At 57.4% G+C, this 13,293-nt stretch overlaps 5 protein-coding genes across 5 annotated transcripts; 3 read left to right on the top strand and 2 right to left on the bottom strand.

The window, feature by feature from the left end:
* Positions 1-25: 25 nt before the first annotated feature.
* On the top strand, positions 26-1,637 carry BO95DRAFT_427368 (aldehyde dehydrogenase family protein; the record flags this gene model as incomplete). The annotated part of the gene is made up of 2 exons (XM_025584795.1): positions 26-805; positions 1,005-1,637. Coding segments are annotated over 2 exons (1,413 nt in total), but the record flags the coding sequence as incomplete, so codon positions are not given.
* Positions 1,638-1,740: 103 nt separating this feature from the next.
* BO95DRAFT_403842 (glycoside hydrolase family 88/105 protein) lies at positions 1,741-2,886 on the bottom strand (the record flags this gene model as incomplete). Its single annotated transcript, XM_025583937.1, has 1 exon — positions 1,741-2,886. One exon carries the CDS (start codon positions 2,884-2,886, stop codon positions 1,741-1,743), a length of 1,146 nt encoding a protein of 381 aa, XP_025447538.1.
* A 724-nt stretch (positions 2,887-3,610) lies between these two features.
* BO95DRAFT_495442 (putative 2-ketogluconate transporter) lies at positions 3,611-5,638 on the top strand (the record flags this gene model as incomplete). The annotated part of the gene is made up of 5 exons (XM_025590818.1): positions 3,611-4,025; positions 4,087-4,364; positions 4,421-4,945; positions 5,052-5,263; positions 5,379-5,638. The coding sequence occupies exons 1-5, from the start codon at positions 3,672-3,674 to the stop codon at positions 5,636-5,638; spliced, it is 1,629 nt and encodes a 542-aa protein (XP_025447537.1). The 5' UTR covers positions 3,611-3,671.
* A 762-nt stretch (positions 5,639-6,400) lies between these two features.
* BO95DRAFT_470201 (MFS general substrate transporter) lies at positions 6,401-7,841 on the top strand (the record flags this gene model as incomplete). Its single annotated transcript, XM_025589500.1, has 2 exons — positions 6,401-6,526; positions 6,661-7,841. The coding sequence occupies 2 exons, from the start codon at positions 6,401-6,403 to the stop codon at positions 7,525-7,527; spliced, it is 993 nt and encodes a 330-aa protein (XP_025447536.1). The 3' UTR covers positions 7,528-7,841.
* A 1,069-nt stretch (positions 7,842-8,910) lies between these two features.
* BO95DRAFT_470200 (GMC family oxidoreductase) lies at positions 8,911-10,801 on the bottom strand (the record flags this gene model as incomplete). The annotated part of the gene is made up of 3 exons (XM_025589499.1): positions 8,911-9,948; positions 10,005-10,718; positions 10,768-10,801. The coding sequence occupies 3 exons, from the start codon at positions 10,799-10,801 to the stop codon at positions 8,987-8,989; spliced, it is 1,710 nt and encodes a 569-aa protein (XP_025447535.1). The 3' UTR covers positions 8,911-8,986.
* Positions 10,802-13,293: the final 2,492 nt, after the last annotated feature.

Genomic DNA, 13,293 nt, shown 5'->3' with positions numbered 1-13,293 from the left:
ACCCTAACTAACCTCCCCACCCCAGCAATTCTACAACATCATCAACAACGAACGCACCACAACCCCCGAGACCCGACACAGCACCAACCCGACCACCGGCCACCCGAACCCCGCCGTCCCAGTCTCGCGCCCAACCGACCTCGACACCGCCGTGCTGGCCGCGCAATCCGCCCTCCCAGCATGGTCCGCCACCCCGCTCTCGACCCGCCGCGCCCTCCTCGCCAGCTACGCCGCCCTCCTCGCAACCCACAAGGCCACCCTGGCCGCCCTCCTCACCCAGGAACAGGGCAAACCGCTCAGCCAGGCGCAGATCGAAGTCGACATGGCCATCACCTGGACGCAGCAGATCCCCCTCCTCGATCTTCCGGTGCACACCATCGAAGACACCCCGGACCGCCAGATCATCCAGCGCTACGTGCCCATCGGCGTGTGCGGCGCCATTGTCCCCTGGAATTTCCCCGTCCTGCTGGCCGTCGGCAAGATCGTGCCCGCCCTGGTCACGGGCAACGTGCTCCTCGTCAAGCCCAGCCCCTACACGCCCTACTGCGCGCTGAAGCTGGGGGAGCTCGCCGCCCAGATCTTCCCGCCGGGGGTCGTGCAGGTGCTGAGTGGCGGGGAGGAGCTGGGGCCCTGGATGACGGCGCATCCCGGCATCCAGAAGATTAGTTTTACGGGATCGAGTGCCACCGGCCGCAAGGTGATGGAGGGGTGTGCGCGCGGGCTGAAGAGGGTGACGCTGGAGTTGGGGGGGAATGATGCCGCGATTGTGTGTGAGGATGTCGATGTCGATGCGGTGGTGCAGAAGGTATGTTTTTTTTTTTGACTTGGACTTGGACTTGGACTTTGTCCTTGCGAGTGACGAAGGAGAGTTTGGGCTGTGGGTGGAGGTGGTCCGTTGGTTGGGGGGTGATGTCTCAAATTGTAGACTTGGGATCTTGGTTGTGGAGTGCCGGGTGGAGTGGAGAGGTCGCATATCTTGGTCCAGCACTGACGATCACCCACAGATCGGCACCATCGCCTTCCTCTGTTCCTCGCAGATCTGCATGACGATCAAGCGGCTGTACGTCCACGAGAAGATCTACGACCAGTTCCGCGACAAGCTCGTGCGGTTCGTGCGCGCCCTGAAGGTCGGCGACGGCACCCTCCCGGACACCTTCTTCGGCCCCGTCCAGAACCGCATGCAGTTCGACAAGGCCACCGACTTGCTGGCCGCGACCCAGGCGGCCGGCCTGCAGACCATCGCCGCCGGCGAGGTCCCCGCCAACCTCGGGGCAGGGTACTTCATCCCGCCGACGATCGTGGACAACCCGCCCGAGGCCTCGCGCGTGGTGCAGGAGGAGCCCTTCGCGCCGATCCTGCCGCTGCTCCGATGGGCCGACGAGGCCGACGTGGTCGCCCGCGCCAACGCCTCCGACTACGCGCTGAGCGCCTCGGTGTGGAGTCGCGATCTGGGGCGGGCGCGCCGCCTCGTCGACCAGCTGCAGGCAGGCTCGGTGTGGGTGAACTCGCACTTCGACGTCGCGCCCCACGTGCCGTTTGGCGGCCACAAGGCCAGCGGGATGGGCACGGAGTGGGGGGTCCATGGGCTGGTGGGCTGGTGCAATTCGCAGACCTTGTGGTTGAGGAGTCAGCTGTAGCTGTTCCTCGGACTTTGAATGATAACATTGTTGGCAACCAGTAAACTGCTCTTGAATCTATACATCTATACTGCATTCTCTATCCGCATTCTTCTCTTGATATCTAATACGAAATCCCCCGCAGATACTCCCCCAACGCCATGATCGCCATCGCCTGCCCATACGGCATCGCCGTGCGGGGAATCTCCTTGTAGAACTGCAGACTGTCGCCCATGCCCGTGCCAAAGCTGGTATTCTGCAGCTCGCCGTGCGCGTCCACCGCGCCCACGACCGCCGCGATCGCCCGCTCCGCCACCCCCCGGTATTCCTTGCCGAGATACCTCTTCCGCACGGCCTTGAGGATCCCGTACGCAAACCCCGCCGTGGCCGAGGCCTCGACGTAGGAGTCCCGATGATCCAGCAAGGTGTGCCAGAACCCGTCCGCCTCCTGCAACCGCTTGAGGGCGGCGCACTGCGCCTCCAGCACGCTCAGCAAATGCACCCGGAAGGGGTCGTGGTCCTCGAGCTCCAGCAACTCGACAATCTCCGGGATCACCATCGTAATCCAGCTATTCCCTCTGGCCCAGCGCGCCTCGGCGAAATGGTGGCCCTGGCCCTGGCCCAAGCCCGCCGTGCCGGAGATTTCGGGGTCCGTAAACTGCCACCCATGGAAGAACAGCCCCGTCTTCGCGTCGAACAGATACTGCACGTGCAGCAGACACTGCCGCTTCGCCTCGGCCACGTAGTGCGGGCGGCCCAGCAGCCGCCCGATCTTCGCCAGCGGCAGGACGGTCATCATGAGCGTGTCGTCCCACAGCTGCTGGTGGTTTTCCGTCAGGTAGGTGATGTGCTGCATGCCGCCGTGGCGGGTGCGCGGCAGCTCGTGCATCGCCCACTCGGCCCAGGCGTCCAGCCAGGGCAGATAGGTCGCGTCGCGGGTCGTCTCATAGAGGTGGGCCAGCGTCAGGAACACCGCCATCGTGTTGATGTTCTTGGTCGTGCCGCCCTCGGCGAACCGCGCCGCGAACCACTCCTGCATGATCTGCAGGTGCTGCGCCGAGCCGGTCAGCTCGTAGTATTTCCAGATCCCGTACAGTCCCACCCCGTGCGTCCATTCCCAGCCGTGCCAGGATTTGGTGTCGATGATGCGGCCGTCGGGGAGGTGCAGGAGGAATTCGCCGGTGGGGTCGTGGATGTTGATCAGGTTGGTGATCAGGAGGTCGATTTGGGTGCGGATGGCCGGGGGCGTGAGGGGGGCGGGTTGGGTCATTTTGGTGGGTGGTTTGGTGGGAGGTTAGGGTTGGAGTTGGAGGGAGGTGGAAAGGGAGGGAGGATGGGAGGATGGGAGGATGGGAAGGAGATACTTTTCAACGGTACTGAAGCGTGTCGGTAGAAGTAAGTAAGTGTAAGTACTGCTAGCTTCCAGCTGCAGCTCCAGCTTCTTTCTCTTTCTCCTCCCCCGCCTGCTCCCTCTGACTCGTCGTCATGTTGTATATTCGGGTCAGCGTCCGCCGAGCACGCTCCCCAGCCAAGTCCAACCCCTCCTCTGAAAAGAGCAGCGATTGGCGCCCTCGTGCAGTCTGCCCACCCAAGCGAAGCGTGCGAAGCGTGCGAAGCTCCAGTCCAAGACTTTTTCCCCGCGTTCTCGGGTCAATTCACTCCCGCCGGTTAATTTCCTGTCACTGGAAAGGGTCTGCGGCTTGACCCGCCCCCGCGTATTGTGGTTTGTCCCATGGGGTAAAACCGGACCCCAGAGTAACAATCAACCACAACCCTAAGCGAGATGCATCAACCCAGGAGTTACCTGGCTATTCGCCTCCCACCACTGCACTGCACTACACTACACCTGCTTTTCTCATTGGCGTGAAATTCACCCCCCGCGAAGGATTGGCCAAGCAAAACAATAAACGAGATGGCAAGGTCACGTTCTCTACGGAGTACCCCTACACCGTATAAAGTAATAGACCTGCGTCCCCCTGCCCCCTTCCCCTACCCCCTGATCTCCCCTCCCCTCCTGCGTCCATCCACACTACTCCGCATAGTGGACATCGAACCATGGCGGAGCATATCACCGACACCACCCTGTCGCACCGACATGGCTCCAACGAAGAAGACAAGTCCGCCCAGGCGACCGCCCACGTCGAGCGGGTGCTCTCGCCGTCGGACGGGGACCTGAAGAAGGGGCTGGGGGTCGACGCCGCCCGCGTCGATGAGGAGATTGCGGCGTACGCGGCGCGCGGCGCGGTCGAGGTCGACGAGGCCACCAGCCGGCGGCTGCGGCGCATGATCGACCGGCGCGTGCTGGTGGTGATGATCCTGACGTATTTCCTGCAGGCGCTGGACAAGGGGACCATGTCGTTTGCGTCGATCATGGGGATCCGCACGGACACGGGAATGAAGGGGCAGGAGGTGGGTTTTTTCCTGGAGCATGTTGGGCTGCTCTACTGATAGCTGATCATGGTGGCGGCAGTACTCCTGGCTCACGACCTGCATCTACATCGCCGTCCTGATCGTCGAGTACCCGACCAACTGGATCATCCAGCGCGTGCGCATCGCCAAATACCTGGGCGTGAATATCATCCTGTGGGGCACCATCCTGGCGCTGCACGCCGCGTGCAAGAACTTCGCCGGGCTGGTCGCCGTGCGCACCCTGCTGGGCATCTTCGAGGCCGCCTGCCAGCCCACCTTCGTCCTGCTGTCCAGTATGTGGTACAAGCGGGAGGAGCAGGCGGCCACCGTGACGTACTGGTATGTCCTTTCCCTGACCTGCCCCCTCACCACCATGCTAAGGCCAATAAAACCAGGTACATGATGAACGGCGGCCAACAGATCGTCGGCGGGCTGCTGGCGTACTGCTTCAGCCTGATCGGCCGCCACGGCCCCACCGTCCTCAAATCCTGGCAGGCCCTGTTCCTGACCTACGGCTGCATCTCCGTCCTCTGGGGCTTTTTCGTGCTGTGGTGGATGCCCGACTCCCCCATGAAGGCCAAATGCTTCAACGAGGAGGACAAGCACCTGATGGTCGAGCGCGTGCGCGCCAACCAGACCGGTCTCCAAAACAAAACCTTCCGCGCGTACCAGATGTGGGAGGCCTTCCAGGACCCGCAGATGTACTGCTACTGCGCGATCCAGGTGTTCACGACGCTACCGACGAGCGGGCTGGGCGCGTTCGCCAACATCATCATCACGGGGTTTGATTTCACCGAGCTGCAGACGCAGCTGCTGGCGATGGTGCTCGGGTTTTACATCATCTTCGTGCTGTTGACCAGTGCGTTCCTGGTGAAGCGGTATAACCAGAATATTCTGGTTATGTTGGGGTTTATTGTTCCGTAGGTTGCCACCACCACCATCACCATACTTGACCGGGGGATAGCGGGTAAGATGCTGGTTAGGGTTATATTATGGCTAACTCTTTCTATTCAAACGCCCATGCAGCTCCTTCATCGGCACCATCGTCCTCATGACCGTCGAGAACAAGAACCTCAGCACCAAGGTCGGCCTGCTGATCAGCTACTACATCACCCTCTCCTTCTGGTCCGCCCAGAACCTGTGTCTGTCCATGGTCTCGCGCAACATCGCCGGCGCCACGAAGAAGTCCACCGTCGTCGCGGCGACCTTCGTCTCGTGGGCCGTGGGCAATGCCATCGGTGAGTCCTTTTGCCCTGCTTTCCTTTCCTTTCCCTTCCCCCCCCCCCCCTCTTGCATGGCGCAACGAAGAGGGGAGGTCTCGATCCCATGCTAATCCCGCTGGAACCGGCACAGGCCCCCAAGTCTTCCTCGCCCGCGACGCCCCCCGCTACTTCATCGCCTTCGGCGTCCACCTCGGCTGCTACTCCGCCATGACCCTCGCCGTCATCTACCTGCGCTTCCATCTCATCGCCCAGAACAAGAAGAAGGAGCGCCTGCTGCGCGAGGCCGGCGTGAGTCTGGACTCCCCCGGCGCGGGGGCCGGGGATCACCTCGCGCATGCCTTCGAGGACCGCACCGATCGCGAGAATTTGCATTTCCGGTATATCTATTAGTACATTCGAACCGGGGGTTGGGGAGGGGGTTAAATGGTTATATTGGGGGCTTGGGGGCTTGGGGATGGGTTCGGTTTGGGTAGGGTTATCTAGGTTGATACGCTTAGTTAGAATTTTAATTGATAGGTTGTTAGTTGGGGGTTGAGTTTTGTGCTGTGTTGCGCTGTGCTGTGCTGTGCTGTGCTGTGCTGTGCGGTAGTATGTGTGTATTTGTTAGGTCGTGGGTGATGTGTTCAACGTAGCCCTCTCTCCTTGATTAGACTTCTGGCGTATCGGGTGTAGGGAATACATACTACTAAGAAACAAGGGATATTTCACTAGAAATAAAACATATCGGATCTTTCATTTCCGATTCGCCATCTTCCTACATGTCTGCCTAGCTAGTCTCAGTATAAGAACAGAACCGGTCAAACCAACTACGCACCGTCCGACTCCCGCAAAAGCTCCCCAACAGTAACAGCAGGATCCTCCACCGCCCGACTCACCATCCGCTCGACCGCCGCCAGCTCCCTCGCCGTCTCCTCCGCCGTCCAGAACGACCCGTCATACGCGAACTTGACCCGGTACCGATCCGGCTGCGCCGTGCGGCTGACCTCGAACACCACCGCGTAGGGCTCGGGCATCCGCACCTCCGACCGCGCCATGACAAGCCACCGCTGGTACGCGTCCGGACCGGCCGTCGGCGCGGCCGGCTCGAAGGGCTGGAACAGGAACAGCGCCTCGTTCTGGTCGGCCGCGCGCGACAGGCCCGCCGCCCGGTAGATGTCCGCGATCGCGACCGTGCTGTTCTCCGTGTACTGCCAGGACGCGTCCTGCGTGCGGCGCAGGAAGTCCGTCAGCGACAGGCGCGGGTCCACGTCGGACCGCATCGGCACAAAGTTCGCGCAGGTTCCGTTGATGCCCTGCGGGTCGGGGAGGTCAATGGGGAGGTCAATGTTGCGGTCTGTGGTGAGGTAGTCGAAGGCCACTGTCTGTTGGCCGCTGCGCCGGGCGAGCCAGAGCTGAAAGATGGTCTGGAAGAGGATGGAGACGGTCACGCCGTGCGCGCGGCTGTACTGGTCCAGCTGGGCGTGTTCACCTCACGCCGCGCCGTGGCCACGGGGATCACGGCGTCCGGTGGCAGCATTGGCGCGGTGATCTACCCGATCATGTTCCACAAACTAATCGGCCCGGTGGGGTTCGGGTGGACGACGCGCATCATCGGGTTCGTCGCGCTAGCCGGGCTGGCCATCTCGTTGGCGGTGCTCAAGCGGCGCCTGCCGCCGCCGGCGCAGAGCCGAAGCCTGGTCGACGTCACGGCGCTCAAGGAGCCGCCGTTCCTCGTGTTTGCCTTTGGCCTGTTCTTCAGCTTTGTGGGGCTCTACTTCCCCTTCTTCTACCTGCAGAGCTTCTTCACCTACTACCTGCACAATGACAGCAGCCTGGCCTTCTATATCTTCGCCGTGCTCAACGCCGCCTCCGTGCTGGGCCGCATCACCCCAGGTCTCCTGGCGGACCGCATCGGGGGGCTGAACACCCTGGTGCCCATCAGTCTGCTGGCCAGCATCCTGGCCTTTGTGTGGATCGCCATCCAGAACGAGGGTGGCACCATCGTCTTCACCTTACTGTACGGCTACGCCTCTGGGGCGATCGTCTCCCTGCCGCCCTCGATCCTGACGCGCATGTCGCCGACCCTGGGCGTGGTGGGCACGCGCCTGGGCATGATCTTCATGTTCGCTGGCTGCGGGTTTCTGATCGGCACGCCGATCGCCTCGCTGCTGCTGAACCTGGAGGAAGGATCCTTCTGGAAGGCTCAGCTTTTCAATGCTATGTTCGTCGCCGCCGGAACCATCTGCTTCGCCATCGTGCGGCTGATGCTGTGGCGGCAGGGCGGAGGCTGGAAGATTTGAAGGGGGTGTAGGTGGATTGCATAAGCCAACCTCATAGATTCAATTCTCTACGGTGGCTTTGCATCTGAGACAACTGTTGTGGTTGGTTGTGGGTGATCAGCCTATTGCATCTATAGACTAAGTAGAGACGAAACTCCATGCAAGCTGGAGGGAGCCGGGAGGAGCCGCCAGTGCTTCTGACACACGAGAGCGACAAGGCAGCTGCCTGCAGTCAAACTGGTTTAGAAAAAAGAGCTAAGTATGATATCACTTGATCATGCTTTGTGATTGAAGACATTATTCAAAGTACGAGGAAAGTACAGTGAACTTTTGGCATGTTAAGTGGGTGCGAGAGGTGGGAGATAACGTCGGAAAACAAGAAGTAAGCCTCGGTACTAAGGGGTACCATATCCACCACTACGGCAATCTGCTACGGCCGCCTCTTTGGACCAGAGACGTCATCAATATACTCATATATCCAGGTCCACGGTGCAATACGTCAAAATGAAAATTCAGCTTTTCCGCTGCATTATCAATGTAAGAATTTGGTCCCTATTATGTGTCGCTTGGTATACGGTTCAGAGTGTGTCTATTATGTCTTCTAACCTGGACAGAGCTCTGGCACTTTGCATTCTACACTAACTAGCATATGCATCGCAGAAGCGTACTTTGTCGATGACATACTTCTGAGAGCTTACGGGGTTATTCTATTCATAATCCTAGCATCTGTATCTCTAAATTCCTATACACATGTCTAATATAGATTAGGTAGAGACTGTTTCGAGTGGATATAGCCTACTTCAAGCAGACATTAGTACTATATATACCGCCAATGACCAAGCCCTAACAAATCATATGCAAATAGACTAGGACAGTCTTATTTGCATAGTGAGAAAAGTGCCTCGGAGTTGGAGGTTTCAAGCTGGTTGTGAACGACTATATGCAGTCCTTAAGAGTTTGAAACTAGTTTTGATCTTGGAGAAGATTGGTTTAGAATCCTTTAAACCGCCGGAAGGATTATGCACAATTGTTTGTAGTGGCAATCAATGTGATATTATTTCTACCAACCTCACACAGCTGTTGGCAAGCCAGCTCACAAATAGTAATATGTCAGTCATAGATGAGTTGAAATTATAGATAGTTCTCGTGATGCCATCACTATATTTGATCTGATTACTAAATCTGCTTTTGACAGCTAAGATTTACCTTGATTGCCAATGGTCATAATTGGTTGTTTTAGCTATAACCTGTTTTATATCAGCTGTACCTTATTACAACTCTGACCCTCGTCCAAGTCCGCAGTCTGATATGGATTTGGAATCCCAGATATGATGCCAAGGATTCGATGGCACCACTTCTAGTATTCGATTCTTCTTCAATAGCATGGCTTCGATGTATAATTGGACGGCTCCGAGTATTCGGAGTATGCATTCGTTGCAAATACTATGGACTAACCACTTCAAAGCTAATATACCTTCCACTATAGCCGTGCCACCTCCCGGTCCAAGTCATACTCCCCTACCAATACCTCGCCGCACGTGGCGCCCGTCACGTACGCGGTCGCCTGCGTATGGTTGTTCGTCAACACCGGCACCACACTCATGTCCGCGATCCGCAGGTTCTCCACCCCCAGCATCCGGAAGTGGCTGTCCACTACAGCGTCAGCCTCCCCCGGGCGACCCATCTTAGCCGTCCCCGTCATGTGCCAGCTCGACCCCAGCGTGTTCTTCCAGTGCTCCAGGATATCCGCGTCCGAGTCCGACGCCGGCGCGATCACCGTCTCGACCACATCCTTCTGGAAGGATGGGTGGCGGGTCACCTCCAGCGCATCGCGGAAAATCTCGATGCAGGCGCGGCGGTCGAAGTCATGCGACAAGAACTTAGGATCGAACAACAACGGAACGTTGGGGTTGGATGACTGCAGTCGCACCTCGCCGCTGGATTGCTCGTTCATCAGGAACACCAGCATGCAGATGTAGCTGTAATCCGGCGGCCATTCCGGCGCCACGAGATGCAGGGGAAAATGCGTGAGGAACTCGTAGTGCGGGACCGTCTTGCGTTGCAGGAAGTCTTGCACGTCGGTGGGAAGAGCCTGGAATTCTGCCGTCCGCACCAGCCGGTTGGACTTGAGCCAGCCGGCGGCGATCTGGCACGAATGCCGCGCCCAAGGCCCCGTGCCATTCTTGTTCCATTGCGCCATGGCGGTCTTCATGGCGGCTTGATCGTTGAAGAATGCATTGCGGTCGTTGGTTGCGGGATCGCGTTTGAAGCACAACGGGGCGAAGAAATGATCCCGCAGACCCTTGCCCAGGGCAGGGATATCCTGACGGACGGGGATCTGGAACTGCTGAAGTTGGTCGGCAGGCCCGAGACCTGAATGCATCAGGATGCGCGGCGTGTCCAATGAGCCTGCGGTCAGAATCACTTCGCAGGAGGCCAAATCTGCAGAGGCGCGTTAGCTGGGTACTTATGTACTTCATGCAACAACCTAAGCATACACTGTCTTCCGTTTGACTCCACACCTACAGCCTTGGTCCCCTCCAAAATCACCCGCTGCACGGGCGCTTCCGTGATGATCGTCAAATTGTCCGGTACACCCTCGAGAAGATCCGTCGCGGTCACTCTACGACCGTTGTGAGATGAGTTAATGATCAAGCCCATGCCGATCGGGTCGCCCGAGTTGTGGTCCGGGTTTCGAGCCAGGCCCGCCTGCTCGAACACGTCCAGCATGAGCGGGAGATCCTGCTCCCACTCACGAGCAAAGCCCACCCGCAAACCACCAGTAGATCCGTGATTCAAGGCTTGGGGAGACGCGTATTTGACATTTTTCGGGTCAACGATAGCGCCATCAAAGGTCTCGAGGCCGCAGAATCTCCTCCTCATCCGATCCCAGCCAAAGGCCTCGTCTCCGACAAGGGCGGCCCACTGATCATAATCGTCACGGGCGCCCACTGTGTAGACGCCAAAATTGATTGCACTACTGCCTCCGAGCACCTTGCCGCGCGAGTAATCGATCTGTCGTCCATTGCAGTGTTCCTGGGGCGTGGTTTTGTAACCCCAGTTCAGATCTCCTTGGAGAAACGTCGACCATCGCTGACCATCCACGCGGAGAGAAATATCCTCATTCCGTGGGCCGGCTTCCAGCAGCAGGACTCGTGGGTGTTTAGCGGAGCGAGCGAGCGTCGAAGCAAGGGCACAGCCCGCCGGACCCCCTGCCTCCAGTCAGTCGGTCGAGCAAACGACGATCCTCATGGCACTCACCCCCGACAACGACGAACTCCCACGTATGGTTCATCGGCGATTTCTGGTTCAAAATCAAGAGCTGAGTGTCGTAAGTCTCCAAGCCGCTTGAAACAGAAGAAGCAAGTTTCAGTGTGCGCAGCTTAATTTCAATGAGCAGTGGCACCTCCGCACTGCCGGGTGTCCTGGTTTATAAAGAGCTGGCGCAAAACCGTGCTTGACTAGCGAGTCAGGGCTTTGGATACGATCGACGAGAGGGGACAAAGTCTGACCCCGCTCGTCCTACAACATCGGCACTGATTATACTATCAGTTTTACGACGATTCTCCTTTTTGGGGAATTGCGGCGGTGAGGGGAGATGTTCGACGGCGATTATCGTGTGCAAAAAAGGCTGTCGGGGCGATCGTCACCTTCAATCATCCATGACCCACTTGGTGATCGAGAGCATGAGCCTGAAGATGAGCCGGACCAAGGAAGATCGTCACTCATGAGAGACAACGATGGGGAAGATGGAACCGCGCCAAGGTATGAGAGCTCCATTGTTGAGAAATCATCCATGACGATCCGCGGCATCACGACTAGTTTCCCCGCACCGCCTTGGCAAAGAGATGGATGCACACGGTATTATTCATCTCCCACCCCCAAAACCTGACTTGAGAATCCCGGTGCTTCAAGATAAAGTTTCCCTGTGCGCGTCAGGACCCGGGAAGTGAATCGTGGAGAAATGGTCCAATAATGGGGCACTCTCTCAAGTATCGCACTGAACGCACTGAACGACAAGCACTGAAAGCGGCCCGGGAAGTATTTGCACTGCTCTGAGAGATGCATCATCTTCTTAACCTTAAACTCTACCAGGAATATTGGTTGCGAAATATGTCGATGGTCTGGTGCGATACCATCATAAGCTGGCTCCATGGCGTCAAACCAGACTCGGCTGTTTCAAAGGATGATATGTTGCGGCTGCTAAATCGTGCCGGGTCGCATTCGAAAAGTTTGGAGTGAATAATAACCTCAATAATGACCTTGAAACAAATAGCCAATCGAGTCACAGTCGCTGAGATGGTGCATGAGAACGGGGCACCTATGGGTCCGCATCATCACAAGCGACCATAGCACCGGAAAGATGGTTGAGCTGTCTCCACGAAGAACACGGTGAAGTTATGCTCAGTCCTCTAAGAACTACAGTCTTGGATGGGGCCGACATTGGAAATATGTACTAACAAGTTCCAGAGTGTCTGATCACTCGGGTGCTCGTCGCAACGCAACAACCTTCTCCGGCTGATAAGATTCAGTCCTCAAATTGATAGTGAGGATGTGGCATCTCAAGGGGAAATCATCGCCCCTGCGAGATCCTAACACCGTGTCTGTGACAAGGACCATGTCTTTGAGTCGAGATCAGCATCCGCCAATTATAGACTGCAAGGGCTGTCTTTGTAAGATTAGTGGGAGAGGCTGGTATGAGCGGTGTCGTGCTGTAACATGTGTAAAGCATTTTCATGTCATGGTACCTGCAGAGCGTGGCCTTCGCGTGGCAAGTTGTGGATCAGTGTCGAGACCCTTACGGTGTTTGTCCAAGGGGGACGGTTCTAGGCCTGGAGACTGGGTAGACTGGGTGCATCGATTAAGAGTCAATGCCAGGCGGGGCCCCGCAGGCTAATGAAATACAATAATTTCACTGATCGGGCGCATTTGACCTCTTTGAATCTTTGAGTAAGTAGACTGGCTCACACATTTCGCACTACATATGTCCATTAGACTTTTGCGACAATCGTAAAGTTATCCCTTGACATATGGTGGCCCACGCTATCGATCGAGCCCTGGCATCGGGTGAATCCGACGGACACTATGGAATGGAATCAAGGTTGAAACACGGAGAAATCTATCTTGGCGACATGTAACTCTTTTGAAGGAGAGTCAGGAGAGTCAGGAGAGTCAAGGTCTCGGACGAGAAGCGAAGGCGAAAACAAGGCGTAGATATTTCCGAATCGATCCAGAAAGCGAAGAAGATGGGAGAAGGGAATGGATCATGGATGGTGAAGAGGGGAGAGAACCAGGGAAAAGGCACGGCTGCCAGCCATGTGACTGGCTCGGCCTGAGTAACGAGGCACGCCAGTGGCTGGCCTGGTCTCTCAGGCCCGGCCTGTCTTCTTCATTCCAGGAGAAATCATCATCATCGCCCATCATAGGCTCAATAATCAATCAATCCTTCCTTCCCAACCCCGGACTTTCTCCCCTCCCCCCCCCCCTCCCCTCGCTCTGCCTTGATATTCGTCCTACTGTCTGCTCTTCTCTTTTCCATCCTCTTCTCAATTTCCACTGAACCTTCAATTCATTTTCTCCCCGGTTTACCCTCCCGCCGCTCCTCGCATTCCGGTTTCTTATCTATCGCGGCCATCAGTTTACAGTGTACAGTACAAATAGCCGGTGGCGACTGCTCTTTACCCCTCCCGTCGTCTGGAGTGGGAAGGGGGATCGCTTTCGATCTTCTCTCTCCAGTCCCTGTTCCAGACTTCTCTCTCCTTTCTCCGGTCGAAACTCCTTTTCCTC

The sequence above is a fragment of the Aspergillus brunneoviolaceus genome (assembly GCF_003184695.1).
Source record: "Aspergillus brunneoviolaceus CBS 621.78 unplaced genomic scaffold BO95scaffold_3, whole genome shotgun sequence".
Taxonomy (NCBI): domain Eukaryota; kingdom Fungi; phylum Ascomycota; class Eurotiomycetes; order Eurotiales; family Aspergillaceae; genus Aspergillus; species Aspergillus brunneoviolaceus.
The sequence above is the reverse complement of the archived record's forward strand: the minus strand, read 5'-3'. Positions and strand labels throughout refer to the sequence as shown.